Source organism: Sarcophilus harrisii, chromosome 2, assembly GCF_902635505.1.
Source record: "Sarcophilus harrisii chromosome 2, mSarHar1.11, whole genome shotgun sequence".
In the NCBI taxonomy this organism is placed as follows: Eukaryota; Metazoa; Chordata; class Mammalia; order Dasyuromorphia; family Dasyuridae; genus Sarcophilus; species Sarcophilus harrisii.
The window spans coordinates 139,525,525-139,549,159 of record NC_045427.1 but is presented as its reverse complement, the minus strand read 5'-3'; the positions used below and the strand labels follow the sequence as shown (position 1 = coordinate 139,549,159).

The following is a 23,635-nucleotide window of genomic DNA, read 5'->3' as shown; positions in this document are numbered from 1 at the left end:
TCACAGACTTTAGAGTCATTTGACTTGAATTTCACTTGTAATTTGAATCTGTGAGCCTCAATAGTTGCTTTTTCATCCTAAGCCTAAATGTTCTCATATCTAAAAAAGAGATGATAATAATAATACCTGTATTGCCTGCCTTATCAGGTAGTTGTAAGGATAAAATGAGTTAATAATGTGTGATGCATTTTGCAGATTATCAAATGCTATGTAAGAGATTGTTGATATTATAGATGTAAACTTCATTTTTCTTTGCGCATCTTCATCTTTTGGTGGCCAGATAATACCTTTCTTTCCTTTCCTGGGTGGAAGATTCTTTGGGGAAGCAGAAAAAGCCATTCTAACTATATCTTCCTTATTATTCATAGCACCCCAGGTCACTGAAAACCCAGGTTTGTAAAACTCCCATTTTTTTTTATTATAATAACTTTTTATTGACAGAACCCATGCCAGGGTAATTTTTTTTTAATAGGTGAAAAAGAAATCTTAATTATTTTATTTGAAAAAAAAAAAAGAACCAAAAAGAAACTATCAGATTTAGAAAGGTGACATCTAGGAAACATGATTTACATTTGAATTATATTAAAGATTTGAGATACTATTATTATCTATGCTACATAAATTATTATTATTTTTTTTTTTAATAACTTTTTATTGACAGAACCCATGCCAGGGTAATTTTTTACAACATTATCCCTTGCGCTCACTTCTGTTCCAATTTTTCCCCTTCCTCCCTTCCCCCCTCTCCTCCTCCCCCAGATGGCAAGCAGTCCTATACATGTTAAATAGGTTACAGTAGATCTTAGATACAATATATGTGTGCAGAACCGTTCATGTAAGTCTCTATTAAATTAAATCATGGCTACATGATTCAGTTACACTTATTAACCTTCTAAGACTTTGGATCTCTCCTGCTTATTTCCTTAGGAAAAAGTCTTTCTGCTAAACCTGCTATTAAATTAAACAAACTTTTATTGAACGCTTAGTGTGTGCAATATCCTGAGGAAAGACAGCGCTTTGCTCTCAGGAAGCTTACATTTTACTGGTTCATATAACATGTCAATAGAAGGTAATTTGAAGGAGAAAACATTACCATACAAGGGTCCGAGAAGAGCTTCCTCTAAAAAATAGTATTGGAACTGAATCTCAAAAGAAACAAAGATATGGATAATGAGGCAGAAAGTTCTATACCTGTGATACCACTTGTGAAAAGATATGTGCTTCTAAGTAGCATATTTATCCATAGCTCCTTGAGTTCATTCCCATCTTGACTTGAATGGAAACAATTAGAGGCTTTCTTGTTTTTGAAATTATTCAGCCATTCTATTTATTCACATTTTCCCCTCTCCCTCATAGAAAGACTGGTGGGGAAGGGGGAGAAATAACAAAGACATCTAGTTCCTGATCTCCTGCCAACTTTCATTCATCTTTGTGATTCTTACTCCCTCATTATCAAAGATCTAGTGACTCACCAATAATTATACTGTAACCAAGTGGGAAAAACACTTGAAATATAGAACCAACAGTTTCCCCCTCTTGCATCAACTTTAACACTTAACGGAAGAAACATCTTTAAGCAAGGCTGAAAATCTTTGTAAAAGACAGAGTAAGTAAGCTAATCTACAAATGACTTAAAACTGATTGGGTCCTTTTAAATTTCATAGCCAGGATTTAAGCATCTTTGGTCTAAAAGGAAGAGAAATTAAAAAGAAAGTGTAGCTTCCAGTTTTCCATTAGATTTGAGGTACATTTGGGAGGTCAGAAACCTTTCACAGGAGATTATGGAAATAAGAATAAATCAGGGTGGTGATTACTGGCAAGTTATCACCTCCCATCATCCCATGGAATGGCAAAGAGCCATTCTTTAATTTAGCATTTTGCCTGCCCTGGCGAGCATTCTTGGAGAAGTCTCTTATAGAAGTTGCTCCTATCCCTCATTTCAAAGCACTTTTGTAAAGTAGTAGGCTTTAATAATTTACATTACCTTGTTTGAGCCTCACAATAGTCCTGTGAGGTAGGTAACAACAGCTTTATTTTTATATGTCCACTTGCATTTTCTTTCCATATTTCCTATTGAATCTCTTCAAGGTGTAATCTCCAAAACAGCAAAATAAAACAATCATTTTGAGTAACATATGCAAGTACTTCAGTACTTTTACATTTATTAAAAGAAAGAGCTACAGGATGCTTTACCATTGTTGTCCAGTTTTATAATCTGAGCCTTGTTGCCATTCAGGGTTGTCTCCAATGATGTGGTTATAGTCATTGTGTTCTTTTGGTTCTGCTTTGTTTACCTGCTTCACTCAGTAAAAATCTTTCTCAATTTCTTTGAATCTTCTGTATTTGTCATCCTTGCCGCACAGTAATATAGCATAGCAAGAATAGAAACTAGGATTTAAACTTGGGTTTCATCTAAAGAATGATGGACTGAAAGTTGGAGGACCCAGTTTCCAATCTCAGCCCTGCCACCCGGGACCTGCACATCCTCTGGCAAGTCATTGCCTATTTCGATTTCGCTCTTTGTCTGCACAGCAAGGAGCTTAGACTATTTGATTCCCAGGGACCCTTCTTGCCCTGAGTCTCTGATCCCATGATCGTAAGGGTCATTGCCCCTATTTTCTAGGTGAAAAAATAGACTGAGAGAGGCTAGTGATGTGCCTGACATCACAGAAGGAGTAAATGCTAGAGCCCTTCTTCTGATTCCAAATCCCATGTAGTTTGAATGTATCCTGCCTTTGATCCAGGCAACACTTTCCTTTTTTTTCATAATGTGTACACTTAAAGAAATATAAAAGGAAGTATGGACCCTGAAATTATTCGGGCCCTTCCATGAATTTTGAAAAAGTCACAATATACAACAACAACAACAATAATAATAATAATAATAACACAATAATAATTAGCATGATACTTTTTAGTTTAAAAACTTCTTTCATATCAATAATCTCATGGGATCTCCAGAAAAGCTTTATGGAGTAGACAGGGGCAGGCAGTATTGTTCAGAGAGAAAACCAAGGTCACCCAACTAATACCCAGGACCAGGACCAGAACCAGAACTGAAGTTTTCCAGGACTCTGCATTTTAAGATGATGACTCTTGATCCAGGCAAGCTTCAGCTCTGAGTTATAAGATAACTGGGGGAATACTGTTAGAAAAGCACTTCTCCCCACCCCCACCTTCTACAGAGTTTGTGCACTATGGATTAGATATGCTAATTAGGCATCTTGAACACTGGAATATTTAGTAATTTAATTACTACATCATCCACTTGCTCACTGATTTGGAAGCATTACAATGACAAGTAACAGAAGGGGGATAGAGCTGTCTCTCTCCTTAAGGGGAGGAGGCAGCAGTCACGGCAATAGCCGTGAGACACCCTGCGGACGTCAGTCCTGAAGCCTGGCTTACGTCAGCTCTGAAGGGTAATTGCTTCTCCTTGGCTTGCTAACGAAAGGAAAGTTACTGGTAAATAGAGTTCCTTGGAACCCTACCAAGTTGGGAGGACAGATGAAAGCTGGAGTAGAGCATTTACCCAGCCCAGGTAGCATGTGGTTATCTTTCAGACAGGCAGAGACAGTGCTAAGACTAACCCAGTCTGCAGTGCTGCAGCAACAGAATTTGCTTTCTTTTTTTCCAAGAGAAAGAGGACCAAGGAAGTAAAAAGAGGAGATTTTTTTAAAGTAAGGATGAGACTGAGAGAAGCTGAAAGTTGAGCTTTCTTCCGTGAATTTCTTAAATCCTCCAAAAAAAGATCTAGAGCTTGGCCTTGAATGTCAATGTGGTTTGTTAGTTAAAGTGAATAGAGAAACTCAAAATGATCTCCCCTTCTTCCAGAATCTTACTGAGTAATAACAGTTTGGCATAATGAAAAGAACACTAGATTTAAATCATGGCTCTATGGACAAATTGTTTAACCTTTCTGTTCTTTGTTTTACTCATCTGCAAAATAAAGAGGTTAGACTGGGTAACTTTTAAACAAATGTAAATCCTGTAATAGTATTAGGATTCATTTCTTAATATGTGAATGATGAGTGAAAAGAGGGCAGAAGAAAGGGGTATACCTGTTAGTCCATCTCCTATGTCAAGCCTTATGTAGAGGGCATAAAATAGATCACTGTAATCCTCTTCGGTCTAGAAGTCAAAACTCTGGATTGAAATCATTCGATTAAGTTATAAGATTCAAATGCTATTACCCAAATCCAAAAAGTATTAAATGCTCACTATATTCAAGGCAAGGTACTAGAGGCTGGTTATACAAAGACAAAACAAAATACAGTCCTTGTCCCTCAAGGAGTTTACATAACACCTAATGATTAAAAAATTTTTAAATAAAAATATGATAAATAAATAGTGACGTGACTGATTAACTGAAAAGCAATCTGTTTCCAGTGAAACTTTCTAGATTGATAGTCTTTTGTTGGCTATTGGGCCTCTCAACCTACCTGTTACTTTAATTCTGAAATTCTTTCAGTAATACAAAGTTGTGTCTGTTGATCTCATTTACATATTTTAGAGAAAAATCACTGTCCAGAGACTTCCATTCTAGACGTTTAGTAATCTACAGTGCCAAAATAGAGAATATAGATTTTAAATTTTCTCTGATTGTTTTAGCTAAGCAGAAAAAAAAAAAAACTGGAAGAAAAAGATTATCTTTTCCCAAAACTTCATAGGTAGAAAACAAGAAATTCTAGAAGTCTTGTGAGAAATAGCTGTTTAAAATTTATTTGGTTACACATTTTTTCCTAAATCAACCCGTCAACACTCAATAAACATTTATTAAAACATTTTCTACATCCTAGGCTCTTGTATCTAGGGCAGGGCATAAAAGGAAAGGTAAAATACAATCTCTGTTTTCAAAAACTTGAGAAGGACTTCACAGTCTAATGAGGGAAATAACATACAAACAACTGTGTCTAGACAAGCCATAAGATAAATAGGAAGTAATGACAGACTAAAGTCATTAGCATTAAAGAAGGATCAGCAAGCCTTCTTAGAGAAGGTAGGATTTTAGTTGAGACTTCAGAAAAGCCAGGAGACAAATGAAAGAGCAAATTTTAAGCAGGGGAACACACAGTGAAAATGCTCAGAGTCAAGACTTATGGAGTATCTTTGCATGAAGAACAGTAAGGAAGCCAGTGTCACAATATCTCAGGATAAAATATGGTGGAGAGTATAGTCTGAGAATACTGGAAAGGTAGGAAAAGATAAAATTATGAAGAGCTTTAAAGTCAAATGGAAGATATTTTATTTGATCCTGAAAGCAATAGGGGAGAATTTATTGAAAAGGATGGAGCTGTGGTCACTTATATTTTCTGAAGATGATTTTAACTGCTGAGTGGACAAAGAACTGGACTAGAGAGTTCCCTGAGACAGGTAGGTATTGGGCCTCTCAACCTACCTGTTACTTTAATTCTGAAATTCTTTCAGCAATACAAAGTTGTGTCTGTTGATCTCATTTACATATTTTAGAGAAAAATCACTGTCCAACAAGTAGACTGTGGTTCATACTTGAGGACTTACAGCAGGGTGGTAGTAAAGTCAGTGGAGAAAGGAGACTACTGGGAAAGTAGAATTTAAAACCTTACCAAACAGTAGTCAGTAGTGTGGGATGAGGGAAAGAATGCCTGATTGATGCTCAGAGAACCCAAATGTAAATCGAGGTTCTCATTTTACCTTATATCTAATCCTGAGCAAATCACTTATTTTTCTGCTCTTCAGAAACAGAGATTTGGGGAAGGTGGAATCAACTGGACTTGGCAACTGATTGCATATGGGCGTAAGAGAGACTAAGGACTTAAAAGATGACACCTTGGTTATGATCCTGCATAATGAGGAAGATGGTGATACCCCCAAAAGTGAAAGGAAAATTAGGAAGAACAGAGAGGGAAGGGTGGCAGATAATGAATTCAGTTTTGGACAGGTTGAGTATAAATTGGGACATCCAATTCAAGATATCCAAGGGTTATTTAAGATTAGAGCAAATTTAGGGCTTGATAAATACATCTAATAATCAATATCATAGAGAATTCATCGCAGTTCATAAGAACAAAAGAAATAGTATATAGAGAAAAAGGTACAGGACAGTGTCAGAAAACATCTACCTTTAGCAAGTTGTTGTTCTTCCTTCATTTTCAAAGACGATCCAGGACATCATGGCTAATGTTTGGATTTGCACATGAATTGGAGTTAGTGAGTCAGAGTTATGCAGTGTCATCAACCTCTCTCTTCCCGAGTCATCAGAGCCCAGTGACAAGACAAAAGTCTAGGCATGGGGTGCAGCAGATGGGCTGGTGTCTTCAGGCCTGACCTCTCCACAGTGCTTGCTCTAGCCATCCTTGGTGTTCTCATCTGCCTTTCTTTCAGGGAAAGCCTCCATATGTTAGGGTACACATCCTTCTGACTCAGCAACAAGTTGGAGGCCAGCCTGGGCCAGCCCACCTACCAAGACGGTTTAGTTGATGGTTTGGTTGCTCTGTCCTGTGCAGCTTCCTTGGGCTCCAGGTGAGAGCTGGGTGAAGGTGGATGAGCAGCCTTCCTACTGGAGGGGCTAGTCTTCCCTAAACACTCCATGCCCTCCATCCACAAATGTGATCTGGACAAAGGGAGACTAAAGAGAAGAGGAGAAATCGGGTAGAGTCATGGCACAGAAATCCAGAGAGAAGAGACTGTCAGAGAGAAAAGGGTGATTGCGTCAGAGGCAGCAGAGATGGCAAGAGGGATGAAGATGGACAAAAGGCCATTAAATTTGGTAATCAAGAAATGGCTGGAGAGGGAGAGAAGTAGAGGTATACGCTGTTAGACGCCTTCTCACGGTTAGCCACAAATGGGAGGAGAAATATGATACAATAGAGCAAGTGAGCAATCTTTTGCAGATGAGGGAGACATGGGCATGTTAGCAGGCAGAAGAGAAATAACCAGTAGTTGCAAACTGAACACTAGTGATAAAGGAGGGGTTTTAAGGGGCTGAAGAAGGCAGTGGGATTGGATCATATGGTGGATTTGCTTTGGCTGTGAAGTAGGAACGGTAAAAGAGTAGATGGCAGCAGAAAGCATCAGAAGGACTTGCAATAAGGAGGAGGGGAGAAGAGGGAGTTCTCAGGCCCATCACCTCAATTTTTTTTAGTGAAATGAGGCAAATTTCTCAACTGAGAGGTTGGATGAAGGGATAACATGGGAGGTTTTGAGGCAAGATAAAAAAGTTTGGAAAAGTAGCTATGGAGTGAGTAAGATGGAAACCAATGCTAGAAACAATCGTGAAGAAGGGCAGATGATCACTAGGAGCCTGATCAGTGAGAACCAGAGGATGGAAGGAGTAGAAAGGGGAAAAAAAGATTTTGAATGAGTAGGTTTGTTACCTGTGGGAGCAGGCATATGAGAGGACACAGTGGAAGAAGTGTGTAGCTTTAGAGTGGGGCATTATGGGTTACAGGATGAAGGGAGCAGGCAGTGGGGGGCAGAGGATGGCATGGGAGTAATGGTAGCTGAAAATTCAGATAAATGAGTCCAGGTGGGTTATCTCACCCTGAGGGGTTTGGCATCAGGGTAGAGGGATCCCTAGTAGTCAGGCAGGTATGTGAAGCTAAAACTTGGGAGCACAGGCCCCATAGGCAGAAGTGAAGCAGCTGGAAAGGTTGTTGGAAGTGCCTGCAGTGGAAGCCTTAGAAACCATCCGTTGTCTGCCCTTCCTTTTCAAAGAGGGCCACGACATCAGGGAGGGGATGCTGTGACATGCAAATGAAGTGGATTTAAGTGAGGGAAGCTGAGCAAGGTCACCTGCCTCACTTTCCACTTTAGAGCCATCTGGTCCATTTTACAAATGAGAGGAGAGCCTAGGAAAGCCAAATGGCTTATCCAGCAAGCTGATGAGTCCTCTCAGATCTTGGGAAGATCTGCATTAAAATCCCACCTCCAGTGCTTATTAGCAATCACTTAATTTCAGTTTTCTTCTATTTCCCCATCGATCTAATAAGACAGTGCCTACCACTAAGTGCGGGCTACATGAATACTAGCTATTGTTAGAACTCAAACATTCTGATTATGATGCTGAAAACTAGTCAAATACCTATAAGAGGCAGAAATCATAAACATCAAGTTGCCATTGTGTGCACACACACACAAAAAAACAAAGCCTTTAAAAATGATTAGGAAAAAAGAGTTCAAATCTCTTAAATTTAAATTACTCTCACTTAATTCTTTTCCTCACATTTATCTCTAGTTCATCTATTTCATGTCTCTAACCTTGGGCACACCTGCTTTTAAATCCTAATTTTAGTGCAAAGTAAAGTTTGTAGAAGACTAGTTTTGTTCCTTATCAAGCTACAGCTATTTATACCATGACGGTATAACTCCAAAATGGAATGGCCAGAGATAAACCTTAACAGCAGCCAAGTAAGTAAACCAAGAGCCAAGTAGGCCATCAGAGATAATATTTTCTGAAACCAGCAAGTGGATCCCCCATATCTGGTACACAAAAGAATAGCATGTCAATCTTGTGCTACTATGCCCTGTTATATAGGATTTCTTTCTCCATTTTTGACAAGTAAGTTCATGGGGACGGATGAAAAGAGAAGGAATTTTTTTTCAAGGTTTCCTTCAGTTCATCAAATTCTCCCCAGGAAATAATCATTTTCATTAAACCATAGATTCTCCTATTTTGTCTGTTGACAAGCAGCTAAGTCCAAGAAGCAAAAAGAGTCGACAGTTTGACTGCCAGTTAACAGTTTTGACACCCAATAGCAACTAGCAATAAAATACTGCCTTTTAGAATATCAGCGAGGTGTTTACTGCTTTTAGCTGGTTGATTGATTTTAATAATCAGTATCCTATCAGGATGCTTCCTCAGAATTTATCCTTCACCTCAGTCTACTCAGTTTGATAGAAGTCCTCTGGGAGTAAAGAAAGTGCCTTTACTGTTGATTAAAAAAAAAATTTATTTGTAGGACCTCCCTTAGAGGTCCCTTAGAAACATTTTTGTAATAGTTAATGTTTGTAGAAAATGCCCAGCTTTTAGCATTGAACCCAAGATAGGTTATATTATTCAAATTTTAAATATACTTATTATGTTGCTAGACTTCTATTTTACCAGGCTGGACTTCTGTTACCTTAGTCTCCACTGCCCTTCTTGACCTTTGTGTAGCATTTATTACTGTTGGCCATCCTACTACGGCTACTCTCTCCCCATTTGGCTTAAGTGCTGCTGCTCTCCCCTGTTTGGCCTACAACACTGTATGTACTACTGCTACACCTCTGTCCTCTATACTGCTAAATTATCTCCTAGTCCCTAAGGGTGAGTGAGTGTTGGAGATCAGTTTACAATAACTTGAGTTATCACTCCTATGACTCCCAAATTCAAATCTGGCCCTTATCTTTTTCCTGAACTCCAGTTCCATATCATTAACTGCCTGCAGAGACATCTCTACCTGCCGTTGTGTCCAAAACTGAGCTCGTCAGTTTTCCTCTCCAGCTACCCTTCTTCTTAACATCCCTCCTTATGCTGCCAGTACCATTTTTCCAGACTTGAAATCTCAGAATTGTTTTTGATTCATCCTTCCTTTTTCCCTTTTCATTCAGTTAGTTGTCACCTTTATCCAATTAGTTGTCAATTCTCTCCTTCTCTACAAGTGTCTCATTCTTGCTTACATTAAACTTACATTTTCTTATGTTTGCTTATTTGCCTATTTTTCCTAATCACATCCTTCTGGGGCCAAACAGTTTAAGTGTTTTCTAGATGTCAACTATGCAACTGTCCTGTTTTCCATTTATACTCTGGTCTCCTTTTCTGCAGGCTAACCTTCTCCCATCCTCTTTTCTTCCCTCCTGTTGCCATTATCCTAAAAATTCCCAGTACTGTTTCCCATACTACTAAATGCATCTCCATGGCTTGTAATCATTCCTTCTGTACAATCTACACAGCTACAGTACTGTGTACAATTGTACACAGTACAATTCTGTACAATCTTCCTAATGTACAGATTTTTGTTGTTCAGTTGTGTCCAACTCTTTGTGACCCTATTTGGGATTTTCTTGGCAGAGGCTACAGAATGGGTTGCCATTCCCTCCAGATCATTTTACAGATGAGGAAACTAAGGCAAACAGGATTAAATGACCATCCAGGATCACACTTGTTTGTTAGGATCTGAGGCTAGATTTGAATCCAGTTCTTCCTCCAAGCCTCGTGCTTTATCCTCTGCACCACCTAGCCGTCTCTTTCAAAACCTTCCAGAGGCTCCCTTCTGTCTATAGGGTAAACTACAAACTTTTTATTCAAGTAATTAAAGCCCTCCACAATATGGCTTCAACCTAATTTTACCAGCTTTATTTCATATCAACTATATGTTCTCAGTTTCAGCTAAATCTGACCATTAGTCATCTCCCATTTTCATTCCAGTCTCTTACCTCTGCATTTGTATAAGTTATCTATTCCCCCATGCCTGTAATATACTTTCTCCTTATTCCTATCTATCAAAATTCCATTCCCCCCCCTCTAAAAACCTTCCCTAATTTCTCCTCTTTCCCAGACTTGCCAAACCAAACAGATGAAAACATTACTTCCCTTCTCATGTTTTTCTGAACCTTCACTGAGCTTTGTCCCTTTGTCTTATCCCCAGTAGACTTTTAAGTTCCTTTAGTAGAGGGATTGGTTGATTTCACAGTACCTGTCTTAAAAGTGAACACATTGTAAATGTTTAATGAATTTAAATCATGTGGTCTCATTTAGCAACAACAACAAAATCCTAAAGCTGTTTGGTACATTGTTACTGAGTTGGTCATTTCTTTTAGGTCCTTTCTTTAAAAGTAGAGCTTACCTTTTGAATAGAATACTTGAGACATACCCCAATATTACCTTTCAAGCCGCCTTCCTATGAATCAGGGATTCAAAACTTTTCTTAAAAAATTTTTTTAAATAACATTTTGTTTATTCCCTCATTAGATGTAAAAAACAATTTTCAGCATTTTTTAAAATAATTTTTACTTCCAGATTCTTTCCCTCACTTCCTCTCCTCCCTGAGAAAGTAATCTGATATGGGCTATATATGTGCAACCACATAAAACATATTTGTCATCTTTGTGGAAGAAAATACAAATAAAAAAAAGTGAAAGATAGTGTGTTTCAATCTGCATTTAGATTCCATCAAATTCTTTCTCTGGATGTGGACAGCATTTTTTTTTATCATGAGTCCTTTGGGATTATATTGCTAAGAATAGTTTAAGTCATTCACAGTTGTTTGTTGTACAATATCACTGTTATGTGTAGTGTTCTGGTTCTGCTTACTTCACTCTGCATCAGTTCATGTAAGTCTGAAATCGTCTTGCTCATTATTTGTTATAGCACAGTAGTATTCCATAACAATCATACCACAAATTGTTCAGCCATTCTTCAATTGATGGATATACCCTTGATTTCCAATTCTTTGCCACCACAAAAACAACTGCTATAAATATTTTTGTACAAATAGATTCTTTTGCCTTTTAAAAAATTTTGTCTTTGAGATATAGAACTAGTAGTGATATTGCTAGGACAAAAATATGCATGGTTTTATAGCCCTTTGGACATAGTTCCAAATTGTTGGATAGATCCATAGATCCAAAAAGTTGGATCAGTTCACTAGTGTTTCAATTTTCCCACATCTCCAATATTTGTCATTTACCTGTTCTGATACATTAGGCAGTCTCATAGAGGTGAAGGGGTATCTCAAAGTTGTTCTTATTTTTTGTGATCTCTCTGATGAAACTATTTTTCAGACCAGTGTTTGTTGTTAACATTCATGATTGAAGGAAATACCAAATTTCATTTAGAGGTTAGTAAAAATAAAGATGTAATTTTTTTTCTAACCAAGTTTACAGATCCCCTGAAATCTGTCCTGGAACACTATAGACCCAAAGTTAAAAACCTCTACCCTACATGATGAGGAAACAAGGATTAGTTGCCCCTCTCCCTCAATTTGTGTAGTCCTATGGTTTACCAGTAAACTTACTTCCTTAACTTCCTCAGATTTTATTGGTCCACCCTGCTCCACTTAGAGATGTAAAACCCCAGAAGAAGTCAAAAGCAGTGCCATCAATTTAACAAAAAGGGGAGAAGCATTTATTAAATGCACTGTGCAAGCTCTAGAAAATACCAAGACAAAAGCAAAGATAGCCTCGTGTTAGAGAAGCTTACATTCTAAGTGAGGCAGAAAACGCTGATTAGAGAACCAGGTATTGTGGTTGGGAGAGCTGAAGGATGGTGCTTGGAGCCCTAGGGAGAAAGTAGGTTGTTCCCACTCTCCTGTCGAGCATTGGCAGTGTAGAATTGATCTGGGTTTCAGAACTGAAAATGGGTGTGGTGCAGATTATACAGCAAGACCACAGAGGGGAAGGTGCAGGCCTGGAAACTGCCCTGATGTTGTTGTAGGTCATGTGAGGTACTCATCAAAGAGGAGAGAAGAAGCTCTGGGTTTGGAAGGGTTATAAGCTCCAGGGTATGTGGTGTGAGGAGGGAGACACGGCTTCAGGCAAGGGAGGCAGTTGGGCATAAAGGATCTTCACTTCCCTTGTCATTTAGCCAAAGGCTGCAATTTGATGAACTAGATTAGTGTATCACTACAAAGAATTGGGTTGATTCAAATGTCCTTCATAATCTTGCTAGACTCAAAAACCTAGTTCCAAATCCTGCTTCTGATACTTAATAACTGTTTGACCTGGTAAATATCACAGCCTTCCTCTACCTCAATTTCCTTATCTATAAAATGAGGATTAATATTATTTATGAATTGTTGTGAGGAACAGGTCATTTTTGATCTGTATAATAACATTGTGCGAACTTTAAAGCTCTGTGTAAATATCAATTTTTGTTACTTCTCTTTATGGACTCCACATTCAAGACAAATTGGATTGCTGGCTGTTCCCCAGTCTTATCCTGCCTATATATTGATTAGTGTAGACCAGTGGTGTCAAACTCAAATAGAAACAGAACCAGCTGTGGTCTAATCCTATGGGTCACATATTGACTTAGTTTTAAAATGTAATGTTATCTGTATTTTATTAATTGTTAAACATTTCCCAATTAGCTCTTGAATCTCTTGATTAAAGCCCATAAGTGTAACCATGTGTGTGACATTTCTAGTATTGACTATTCCCTGTCCCTGGAATGCTCTCTGTCTTCTTATTAGAAATCTCTCTTGAGACATTTTGTAGGTGCCCTCCCCTGCCTGCTTTATGAAGGGCCAGTAGCACAATGGATAACCAAGTCCTTTGACACTGAATTTTAGAGTTTACAGGAACCCAGAAGATCATTTATTTCAATATTCTTCTTGTTACTTTATGTTACCTTTATACATATAAGATATGTATGTGATTTAGGACAAAGAGTTGTTCATCAACAGAGCCACAATGAGAAGCCTTTCCATACTCCAGTCTGATAGTATTTTCATTATGCCAATTTCTTCAGTTTGTTTAGAGGGAGGTTATAAAGCCTTAAGTTACTGCTTACATGTTGGCCAGCAACTCAAGATCATTGCCACCTAAGAAAACTTTCAAGTGTAGTTTACATTAAATATCTTTGAATTTTTAAAATTTCACTTTAGCATTTGCACTATTCAGAAATGAAAGTTTTTGTTACCTTGTGCTAAAATAATTATGTTACATGTTTGTTACCTTCTGGGAATTTTGTCTTAGTTTGTTTCTCTCAAAACACCAATTAAGACTTAAGCAAAAAAAAAAAAATTATCCCAATCTCACATTAAGGCTATTTGTCCTTATACTCCTGGAATCAGGAACATGTATTATGAGGCAATTATGGAGGATACTTGTTTTCTCTGGTTTTTAGCATAGCTAGGAGCAAAGGGCTGACAGATCAACGTTGGCATACATTCTCTGAAGGCAGGTTTTGTTAAATTGCTCATACTTTCAGTAGGGACCTCTTTGCGTGTGAACTTCAGTGGAGATGATACAGGCAGACACTTCATAGGGTGAGAAGGGAAGCTCCTTTTGTGTGTGGCTGACACTGCATGCCTTCATTGAGCTGCACATTTATTGACGTTTGCCATGTGCATAGCTAGCACTCAGTGCACAAGGCATTCCATTTCCCTGCTTTGGCCCTTTTCACTGGCCTTTCCCCCTGCATTCAATGTTAATGTCTGGGCTAGCTTTCTCGAGGATCTCTCTAGAGTCTGGAATATTGTTAATAATGCTTTGTAAACTGCAAAGCACCATATAAATGTAAGCTATTACTATCTTATCTATTGTCAAATCTTTATTTGATCCTACAAGTGGACAGGGTTAGATCTGAAGCCTCACTCTTCTAACTCTCAAGCCCTTTATATTATATGCTTTACCTGAGCTGAAACATTTCCTAGGACTTTGTGAAATATAGGAAATAATGTGTATTTAGCAGATGGATGTAGTTCCTTTGGGAAGTAAGAAATGATAATAAAAGAAATATTTAATGTTTAAAGGAACTTTTTTTTTCGACAAGAAAAAATTAAAGTCTTTAACACAATTTTTTTTAAAAAAAGAAATCTCTCTTCCTTCAAGATCCCTAAATTTTCCTGGGGCATTTTATTTGTGGAATGCTATCATCCATATTCAACTAATTTACAATTAGAATTTGAAAATTGGTAATTAACAAACTATCCATTCTCTATGAGCTTCAATGCTATTGTGTTACAAGAGTTGATCTATGGGTTTGTTTTTTCTTTATCCCATCTTTGTAAAACTGTCTATCCTTTTGTGTGTATAATTGAAGAGAAAAAGCGGGTCTTTTCCTGTGTTTGAAAAAAAAAAAAAAAAACAACCATGTACTTTTAGTATTTAGAGTTAATCAAAGTGAAAGGAATGGAATTAGGGCAGCCTCTTCTAGGACACTTCAACCCCAAATCTGTCACAGTGATCAAAGTATAGAATGACTGGTATACTTGGTGCATTCCCAATTGTCCATAACATTCATCTTATGATTTTAGTGCTAACTCACCACCCAGCTTCTTTTTCTGGAATGGAGTAAACTTTGGGCATATTGAGGTTTTAAATTATGTGGAAGCACCAAATGGACTCACTCCCTGCTGGGCCTTTTCAATCCCACAGGGTCTTTCCATGTTCGGGGGACCAGGCTGCTACTTCTCTGACTTGATAGGCACATTTTTCTTCCCAATTAAGTTTTTTCTCTGTCATTTCAGGTAAAGAGGAGCAGACTTATTACTTGTAGAACACAGAGAGAAGAAGTTTAGCTAAGGAGAAGTTACTGACATAAAGGAATATCATTCTTGTGTATTCTCACAATCGATCCTTTTTGTAAAGCATCCTTTTACCCACCTCACAGCATTACATATGCATACTTCCGTAAAATGTGAACAACCAAAACAGAAAATCTGAATAAACCCCTGGTTAGATTACAAAGTTTTGTAAACTTTATAGAACAAACATACATAAAAAGCAAAGGGATAAAAGCTGACATAAATTTTGCCAATTAACAAGATAAAATGAATTAACACGGTCAAAAAAAAAAAAAAAAAAAAAAAAAAACAAAGAAAATGCTTTTCTGTGTCCCTTGAGGACACAGAGGGCTTTCTTGAGGTTTACCTAAATATTTTTATGGCATCATATTTTAAATTAATTTGTTCAGCCTTTGTCCAATTGTTGGATATAATTGTTGAAAACTCTGAATTGACAATGATGATCAGTTTTATGATTCTTATTGCCATATTGCTTTACAAAACTTTTGCTTCAGTCCTACAAATGACATATTTGTGTGCCTAACTTCTCAATGTTAGATTTTTTTTCTTTTGGGGAGCTATTTTTACCACTAAGTATAAAAGGGTATCGTAAAAGTTTCCTTAATTTGGATTCTCTGAATATCATAGCATTTTAGCATCTTTTCACATGGTTGTTAAAAGTCTATATTTCTTCCTATAAATTATCTGCTTGTGCCCTTTGACTATGCTCAATTGAATAGTGTGTATTAGTTTTATAGTAGTACATCAATTTCTTAAAAAATTCTGAATGTCAGATCTTCATGTATCTACTGCAAATATTTTTTCCAATTTGATTTTTTTTTCCTTTAATTTTAAGAGATTTGGGGGAGAGTGAGGGTTTTGTGCAAAGCCCTTGTATTTTTGTATACTAAAATCATCAATTTTTCTCACCATTAATTATATTGTTCTTTCAAATTTTCTTCCAATTTAAATGTTTTTTAAAATATTTAAATCACAAATCCAAATAGAGCTTGTTTTATATGGTATGAAACATGGACACATTTGTGTTTTGGGTTTGGGTTTGTTTGTATGTGTGTTTGTTTTTTTCAGTTTTTATATTAATGTTTGTTAAAGAGTGGTTTCATTTCCAGTGCTTTTAGATGTGAATTTATCAAAAACTAATTTTTTGCATACAATAGGGTTTATTATCTGTTCCTTTGACTTGTTTCTCTGCCCTTTTTCAAGAACCAGGCAGTTTTTAGGTACTGGGACATTTTGAGATCTAATAATGATACTTTCCCTCCATCATTTTTCTTGAGGTTCTCCATTTATTTTAAAATTTTATTGTAACTTCATGTAAAATAACATCTTAATATGTTGGTTGGTATTGTATTAAAACTGTAAATCATTTTGGAAATTAATGATGTTTTTACTGTATTGGTTTGGTGGAGTCATGACCAGGAACATTCAGATTATCTACTTTTATCAACAGTTACTCTCATCAGCTGATACTCTGCTTAGACTTATTCTTCAGTGATTAACCAACTCCTACCCCACTTGCTTTTTCTGTCTTAGTACAGGATTCCTGACTGCCTAAGAGCAAAACACCCCTATTCCCAACCTCCCACTTTTCATTATCTTATCCACATCCACCTTAACTCTACTCTGTCAAGGTCCCATTAGAGATCTGCCTACCCTTTCCACTATATAGACAGCTCATGGATCCTAATTTTAAAAGGTTTCTTGTGTGTATTCCTCTTCCTCTCATGTGGCTCTAACAGAAACCTAGCTGACACTGCCTCCCAGGCCATCCTTTCCAGTGCTGGCTCTACTTTCTCTATATCCCCAGCTCATTAATGTCAGAGTGCTGATCACAACATCATTTGCTCCCCATCTCCTCTTCCAGACTTCCCTCTGCTCCTCTGCGATTCACTCTACCCAACTTCTTCATCCACTCCAGATCCCAGTAGTTTTCTTATAACATCCAAGAACTTCTCCTCTGCCTTTCTCATTGAAGCTAAGCCCTGTCACAGTGTCCTTCACTTCAGTTCTTGCTCTCATTCCAAGGTCTTCAGTCTGCCTCCCACACCTCCCCTCCACCTTGGGCTCACTCAGGCACATGAGGCAATAGCTCTGATCCTGCCCCTGCTTAACAAGTGTCATTCCCTCCATGATCAAGAACCCCGAGCTCCTTTATCCCTTCACGACCGGAGCTCACTCTCTGGCCCTCTGCCTTACTCTTCCTAAAGCCAGTCAGTCAGTAAAGATGAGACGCACCAGGCCCTGGCCTAAGCCCTGGGTGACAAAGAAAGGCACGGTCTGCTGGGGGCAGGCAAACAAACAGTCTGGAGAATAACTGAAACAGTGGAGGGGACAAGAAGGTTTCCGGTAGAAGACAGGGCTCGAAGTTACCAGGGAACTTAGGAGGGAGAGCATTCCAGGCCTAGGGAGCAGGCAGGGAGGAGGCCCAGAATCGGGAGGAAGGCCAGCAAGAGGTGTGACTGGGCTGGTGAAGAAGGCCGGAAAGGAGGAGGAGGGCACTGGGGCTGCAGAGTCAGACCTGGGCTTTAGGCAGATCACTTTGATACTGGAGTGGAGGATAGACTGGAGTGGGCAATTGTGGCAAAGGAACTGGGTAGCCCAGATGTGGAAGCACGAGGGTCTGCTTGGGCTTCTGGCAGTGCCTGTTTTAAATAAGTGTTAGAAAGTGTCAACTTTATGACAGATTTGGCAACAGATTGAATCCTGGAGTGACAAAGAATTAGAGGTCAAAGATGACACATAGATTTAGAGGCTCAGTGAGGATAGTAGTTCCCTCAGAAGTAGTAGAACTAGGACAAGGACAAAGGGAAAAGCTCCATTTTGGACAGGCTGAGTTTAAGATGTCTACTGGACATCCGGTTCAAGATGTTCAGTAGGTAATTGGAGATTCTGGAATGAAGGTCAGCAGAGAGGTTAAGGAGTAGCCAAGTAGATTTGAGAATCATTAGCAGATAGATGATGATTGAAGCTGTGAGAGCTGATGAGATCATCAAGTGATTTAATATAGAGGGAAAGAGGAAGAGTGGGCAGAAGACTGAAAAGGAAGTCAGATGGATATGAGGAGAGCCAGGTGACAGTGGGGGTACACAAATCTAGAGAATTATCAGGGAAGTGATGGTGACTCTCAGTGTCCAGGGCTGCAGAAAGATCTAGAAGGATGAAAATGGAGCACAGGTCATCAGAGCTGGCAATTAAGGAATCATCAGGAACTTTGGAGTTTCAGCTGAACGATGAAATTAGAAACCAGACTCTAAAGGGTGAAGAAGAGAGTGAGAGGAAAGGGAGTGGAGGCACCTCTTGTAAATCACCTTCTCCAGAGTAGCCACAAAAAGGAAAAGATACAGGAGGATTACTAGCCTAGGTGGCTCAGAGGAGGAGGGGGGAAACATATTTATAGGCAGTAGGGAAGCTACCAGAAGAGAGGGTGGGACTGAAGATAAGTGAGTGGGGTGATACAGGCGCCAGTTTGTTGGAAGAAATGGGATGGGATCCCTTGCCTTGCACTTGGGAAGTGGTTTTCCAGTTCCTTTAGGCAAACATTTATTAAACACCTCTGGGGTACAAGGTAAAGTTGCTACAGTGTCTTTTCCTGTAGACAGGCCATTCTAAGAATGATACAAAAATAACATTTAAAAAAAAAAACAAAACACCTTTGCAATAGCATTTATTATGTTTATGACCAGTTTGTTTCTGGATCCTGACCAAAAGTCCTTATTATCCTTGTTTTACTTAAACAAGTTCCACTAAATAAAGTCTACTGCTACTTGTTCAAATTATGGTCAGGAGTGAAAACTAGGGACATATTTGAGTAGCATAACATTCCTTTATGATTGTGGGAACCTGATCCTAGGTAAGTATTAGTTCTCTCTGCCTTCTTGAAGCACTTGCTTTGAATACCAAGATGTGTTTTGAGTATGTCAGCTTCAAATTACCATTCATTCCCTGTCCTCTCTTAGCGGTTGTGTGATAAGAGATGAGCTGGGTTATACAGAGCATTCAGCATGCACAGCCACCCAACAGCCTGAATTGACTGATGAAAACTGAAGAGGTTAATTGAGAAATCTATTGCTTATTCCTTTTCCCAGAAATAGGTATTCTCTGTCCTTAGTCATTGCAATTCAACTAGGAAAGTTATTTCCTCAGTAAGTCACCCACTAGTACAGTACAAAAATATCTGACAGGAAAATACAACTTCATTCCCCTTTGGTATAGTTTTAGTTTTTTTTGTTTGTTTGTTTGTTTGTTTTTAAGTTTTTAAGTTTTTTTAGCCTTTGATCTCGTTACTTTCTCCTATCCTTGCTACTAATAGAGAGGCAAAGTCTACGTAAGGTATTCATTCATAATAGCTGAATTTGGATGTACAAAGTAAAATATTACTAATAAACTTTCAGTATTTTAACAGTTGGTCCAGGAGTTGGTGGAAGAAAAATATCCTGTAGAAACCATAACAAATAATTTTTGTATCTGGGGCAAGATGAATAAAATACATTCTCAATTGGGGGAGGAGAGAGGGGAGGAAACCAAAACCTTAAGACATCAATATGATAGTAAGAAGAGAAGATTCACCTCTTATGGATCATCTGGTATCTTCCAATCTAAACCAAAAGAGTTTGTAATCAATAAAAATGTATTTACTGAGCACGTATCCACAGACATTGTATTATGCACTGAGCATAGATGGAAAGAAAGGTTTAAACAGCTCTTGACCTCCAGTAGGGAAACAAAATGCAAACAATTATATATATATTACAGTATAAATTGGAAGGTAAGGTACTAAAAGCAGGAGACACTGGGAAAGACTTTACAGAATGTGGGCTTAAGCCCAGTCTTGAAGAAAGCCAGAGAAATGAAGTGATAAAGCAGAGAGGGAGAGCATATCAGGTGGGGAATGGCCGAGAGAAAGGAGATGAAGTGTCATGGAGAAGAGAGCAGGGTGGCCAGTGTAGCTGTGCTGTCACATCTATGTCCTGTGGGAAGAAGCTTTACGTGCTGGTAGGTGTTTGGTCCTGGAAGTCACCTAGGGATGCATGGTCACAGCCAGCCTTCAGAACAGGCCTGGACCCCGAGAGAAGAATGGAACGAGGGGAGGGGAGGTGGGAAGCCGTCAGAAGGGCACAATGTAGGTGAGAGAGAGGAGATGCTGAGTAAGACGGGATGGTGCAGGCATTCCTGCCGTGGAGTCTGTTAGTTTGGTTTTTAAAAATACTTTGATTGTCCCATATCAGCACTCAGCTTTCTTTGTGATCCTACATTCTTTCTATTGTACGTTTAAGCACATTGTTCCAAGAAGGCGTCCATGGGTTTTACCAGAATGCCAGAGGGGCCCAGGACACACAGACAAAATGAAGAACCTTGTTCTAGAGGGAGAAGAGGGAGGGGCCAGGACAGGCACCCACACCTAATCGGCAGCCATGAAACTCATAAAGAACCAGCGAAGACGACTGAGGAGCAGTTCAGTAGGGAGAGAGCGCACTGGATGGGGAGGATCAATGGCACGCCTGCTTCAGAGTGGTCAGGAAGCGCTGGACCTGAGGAAAGGCCGTCAGGTCACTGACCACCTCACGGCACATTCCCGCAGTCTGGGCTCCTGTGAAGGCCCAGTGTACTTGGGCTCAGGAGGGAGGCCGCCAGCTGCCCCCACCAAGGCTGACGCCAGGCTCCCCAGGAGGGACAAGGGCTCTAAAGGGCCAGGAGAAGGACTTTGAGGAGCTTCTTTTCTGATCAGCAAGAGGATATAGAGAGAGACAGCGGCAGAAACTGACTGGCACTTTTTTAATCGCGTCATTTCTGCTCATTTCTAGTGGTGACTTAACTCTCTAGGATCTAGTAGCACAATTTTTTTTTTATGGTCACCAATAGAATTATGGAAAATAGGTTGTTTTATTATTTCCAAAATTACAAACATTCATTTTGATTTTAGATAGTCCATCTATTAAGTTAGGTCATTACTGTCTTGGATAGTAGGACGACAGAGAACTGAATAGACTGGGCTGCTTTGGAGAAACTGCAGCTCTTCAATGTTCACAAACTGCAGCAGAAGTCCTTTTTTTTTTTCCAACACCAGTTTCCTCTCACTGATGTTATATGACACTGAATTGTGAAATGTCATGATCTCAGAAGAAACAAAATTGTGGGTGACTTAAGGGGCAGCAGGTGCTTTTGTGTTAAGAATGTAATTTATAGCATGTCCTCAATGATGACTTAGACATGAACGAGGAGATATAAGACAGGTATTTCTGGGAACAGGTGAGCCATTGATATAGAATGAGGAATAATAGATGGACAGCCCGAGTCCTGAATTGATATCTCTGCAGTAGTAAAAGAAAACACTGGAAAGTTCCGGGACATTGGGCAGCTCCCTTATGGGGTTTTTTACCCCATGGAGTATGGGGAGTTTATCAAAAGACTAGGAAAAGAAGGGATGGGTAGATTTTCATCCACATGAGCAGAGGGATTGCCCACCCTAAGAAGACCATAGAAGTTAAAAGTTGTCTCAACTACCCTCACTTTCAGTTAAACAGAAGGAACAAATTGAGAAAACTAGCATTTTATTTTCCAAGTTTTATTGCTTTAAACCACAGAAAATTCCCTTTTTTTGAGAAGGCATAACTAATCTAGCTTGTTATTGGCAAGTCCACCCCCAGATATTTATTATATATAATTAATCTTTGAAAACAGTTTGTTTTCCCTTTAGATATAATAGCAATAAACCCATTTTCATGAAATTTAAATTGTTTTTCTCTTCTAAATTGATTGTTTTTCTATTCTATCAAGTAATTTTGATTTCCTAACAAGACCCCATGAAATAAACACTGGGATGAAGATGGGAATGGGAGAGCAGAACCTTGGTCTTATTCTTCTTTGCATCTTCCCCAGGACATATTGCAGTGCTTAGTCCATAGGAGACACTTAATAAATGCTTATTAAGGAGCACTGTGGGGCAACTAGGTGCCCAAGTAGGTAAAAGTGCTGTCAGCAAGACTCATCTTCCTGAGTTCCAATGTGGCCTCAGATGTTTATTAGCTGTGGGATCCTGGGAGAGTCACTTCACTCTGTTTGCCTCAGTTTCCTCCTCTGTTAAATGTGCTGGAGAAAGAAAGTGGCAACCACTCTGGTGACTCTGCCAAGAGAACTCCAAATAGAGTCACAGTCGGTTACAGCTGAAAAGATTGAACAACAAAGGGAACACTATGTGTGAACTGCTATTGAATAAGTAAATGGTATTTTATGGGAGATAACAGGCCACATGGGAAGAGCTCTGGCTTTAAAGGCAGAGTGCCGAACTTCACCTCCATGTGACTGAGGACAAATTGCTTCACTCTCTAGGTCTTGATTCAAAGGATCACTGATATAAAACCAGAAGAGATTAAAGAGGTTAAATTATCCAGTATCCCAAAATGAGAAGGGCAGCTTGCTGACAGATAAAGTCGTTTTCAGATCCAAACTGTGATCTTTTGACATTCTTTTTAAAAAACATTCTTAGCATAAGATTTCTTCCTGAGTCTTTAGCTCTTTTTAAAGAAAAATGTATTAGAACTTCATCTACCTAATTTTTCTGCTTCTTTACAGGAGTTGGCACTAGGAATTACTACAGGAAGATTGGCTATGTCTTAGAAGGACCTTACATGGTAAAGAAGTTGATCTAACATCCATCTTTATCCCAGGATGCTTATGGCAAGAAGGGTAAACTAAATTTACAGTTATAAGAAAGAAGGTATGGGAGAAAGAAGACTAATGAAACCAAAAGGAAGTTTTCTCTCATTCCCAAAAAAACAAAACAAAACCAATCTGGCAATAAAGGTCCATTTTGTAAGCACCGATTCTCAGAAATTTTTGATAATCTGCTTAGACACTCGGCCCAGTGACACTGAACGCCTAAGCAGAACATATGCCTTAACCTTTGGGCCCGTTTTTCTTCTGTGGCAAGAGTTATTAAATTGAGCTATTTTTGTTTAACAATAAAGCTTCAGTTTTCATCAGAGAATGAGAATTGTTTTTCTTCTAAATCTGCTGTGACATTTGATTCTCCCTTCAAAGATTTGATTATCCCTGTGTATTTGCTTGTGAATACTATGATGCTAGCTTGGTTTTGGCCTTGTGCTCTAGACCAGTGGTCTCCAATTTTTTTTGATCTCACATCCTTAGCAGCACAGAATTTTTGAAGCTATTCTGCTACTTTTTTGTTGTTCGGTCATTTTAAGTCAAATCTGACTTCATGACCTCAGTTGGGGAGGTTCTGGCAGAGATACCAGAAGGGTTTGCCAGTTTCTTGTCCAGTTCATTTTACAGATGAGGAAACTGAGGCAAACAGAGTTAAGTGCCTTGCCCAGGACATTCTGTTATCAAGTGACTAAGGCTGGACTTGAACTTGGGTCTTACTGATTCCATGCTCAGTACTACCTAACTGCCCCCAATACTATTACATT

The 23,635-nt window shown here is 38.7% G+C and overlaps 1 protein-coding gene across 4 annotated transcripts in view; it reads left to right on the top strand.

The window, feature by feature from the left end:
• The window catches only part of ELP3 (elongator acetyltransferase complex subunit 3), a 95,137-nt gene extending 71,947 nt beyond the window's left edge, over positions 1-23,190 (top strand). For all 4 annotated transcript variants that reach the window (XM_031950942.1, XM_031950943.1, XM_031950940.1 and 1 more), the window contains one exon: positions 22,779-23,190. In XM_031950942.1, the coding sequence (XP_031806802.1) occupies positions 22,779-22,855 (77 nt within the window). In that variant the 3' untranslated portion in view covers positions 22,856-23,190. The remainder of the gene's footprint in view (positions 1-22,778) is intronic.
• The last annotated feature ends 445 nt before the right edge of the window (positions 23,191-23,635 follow it).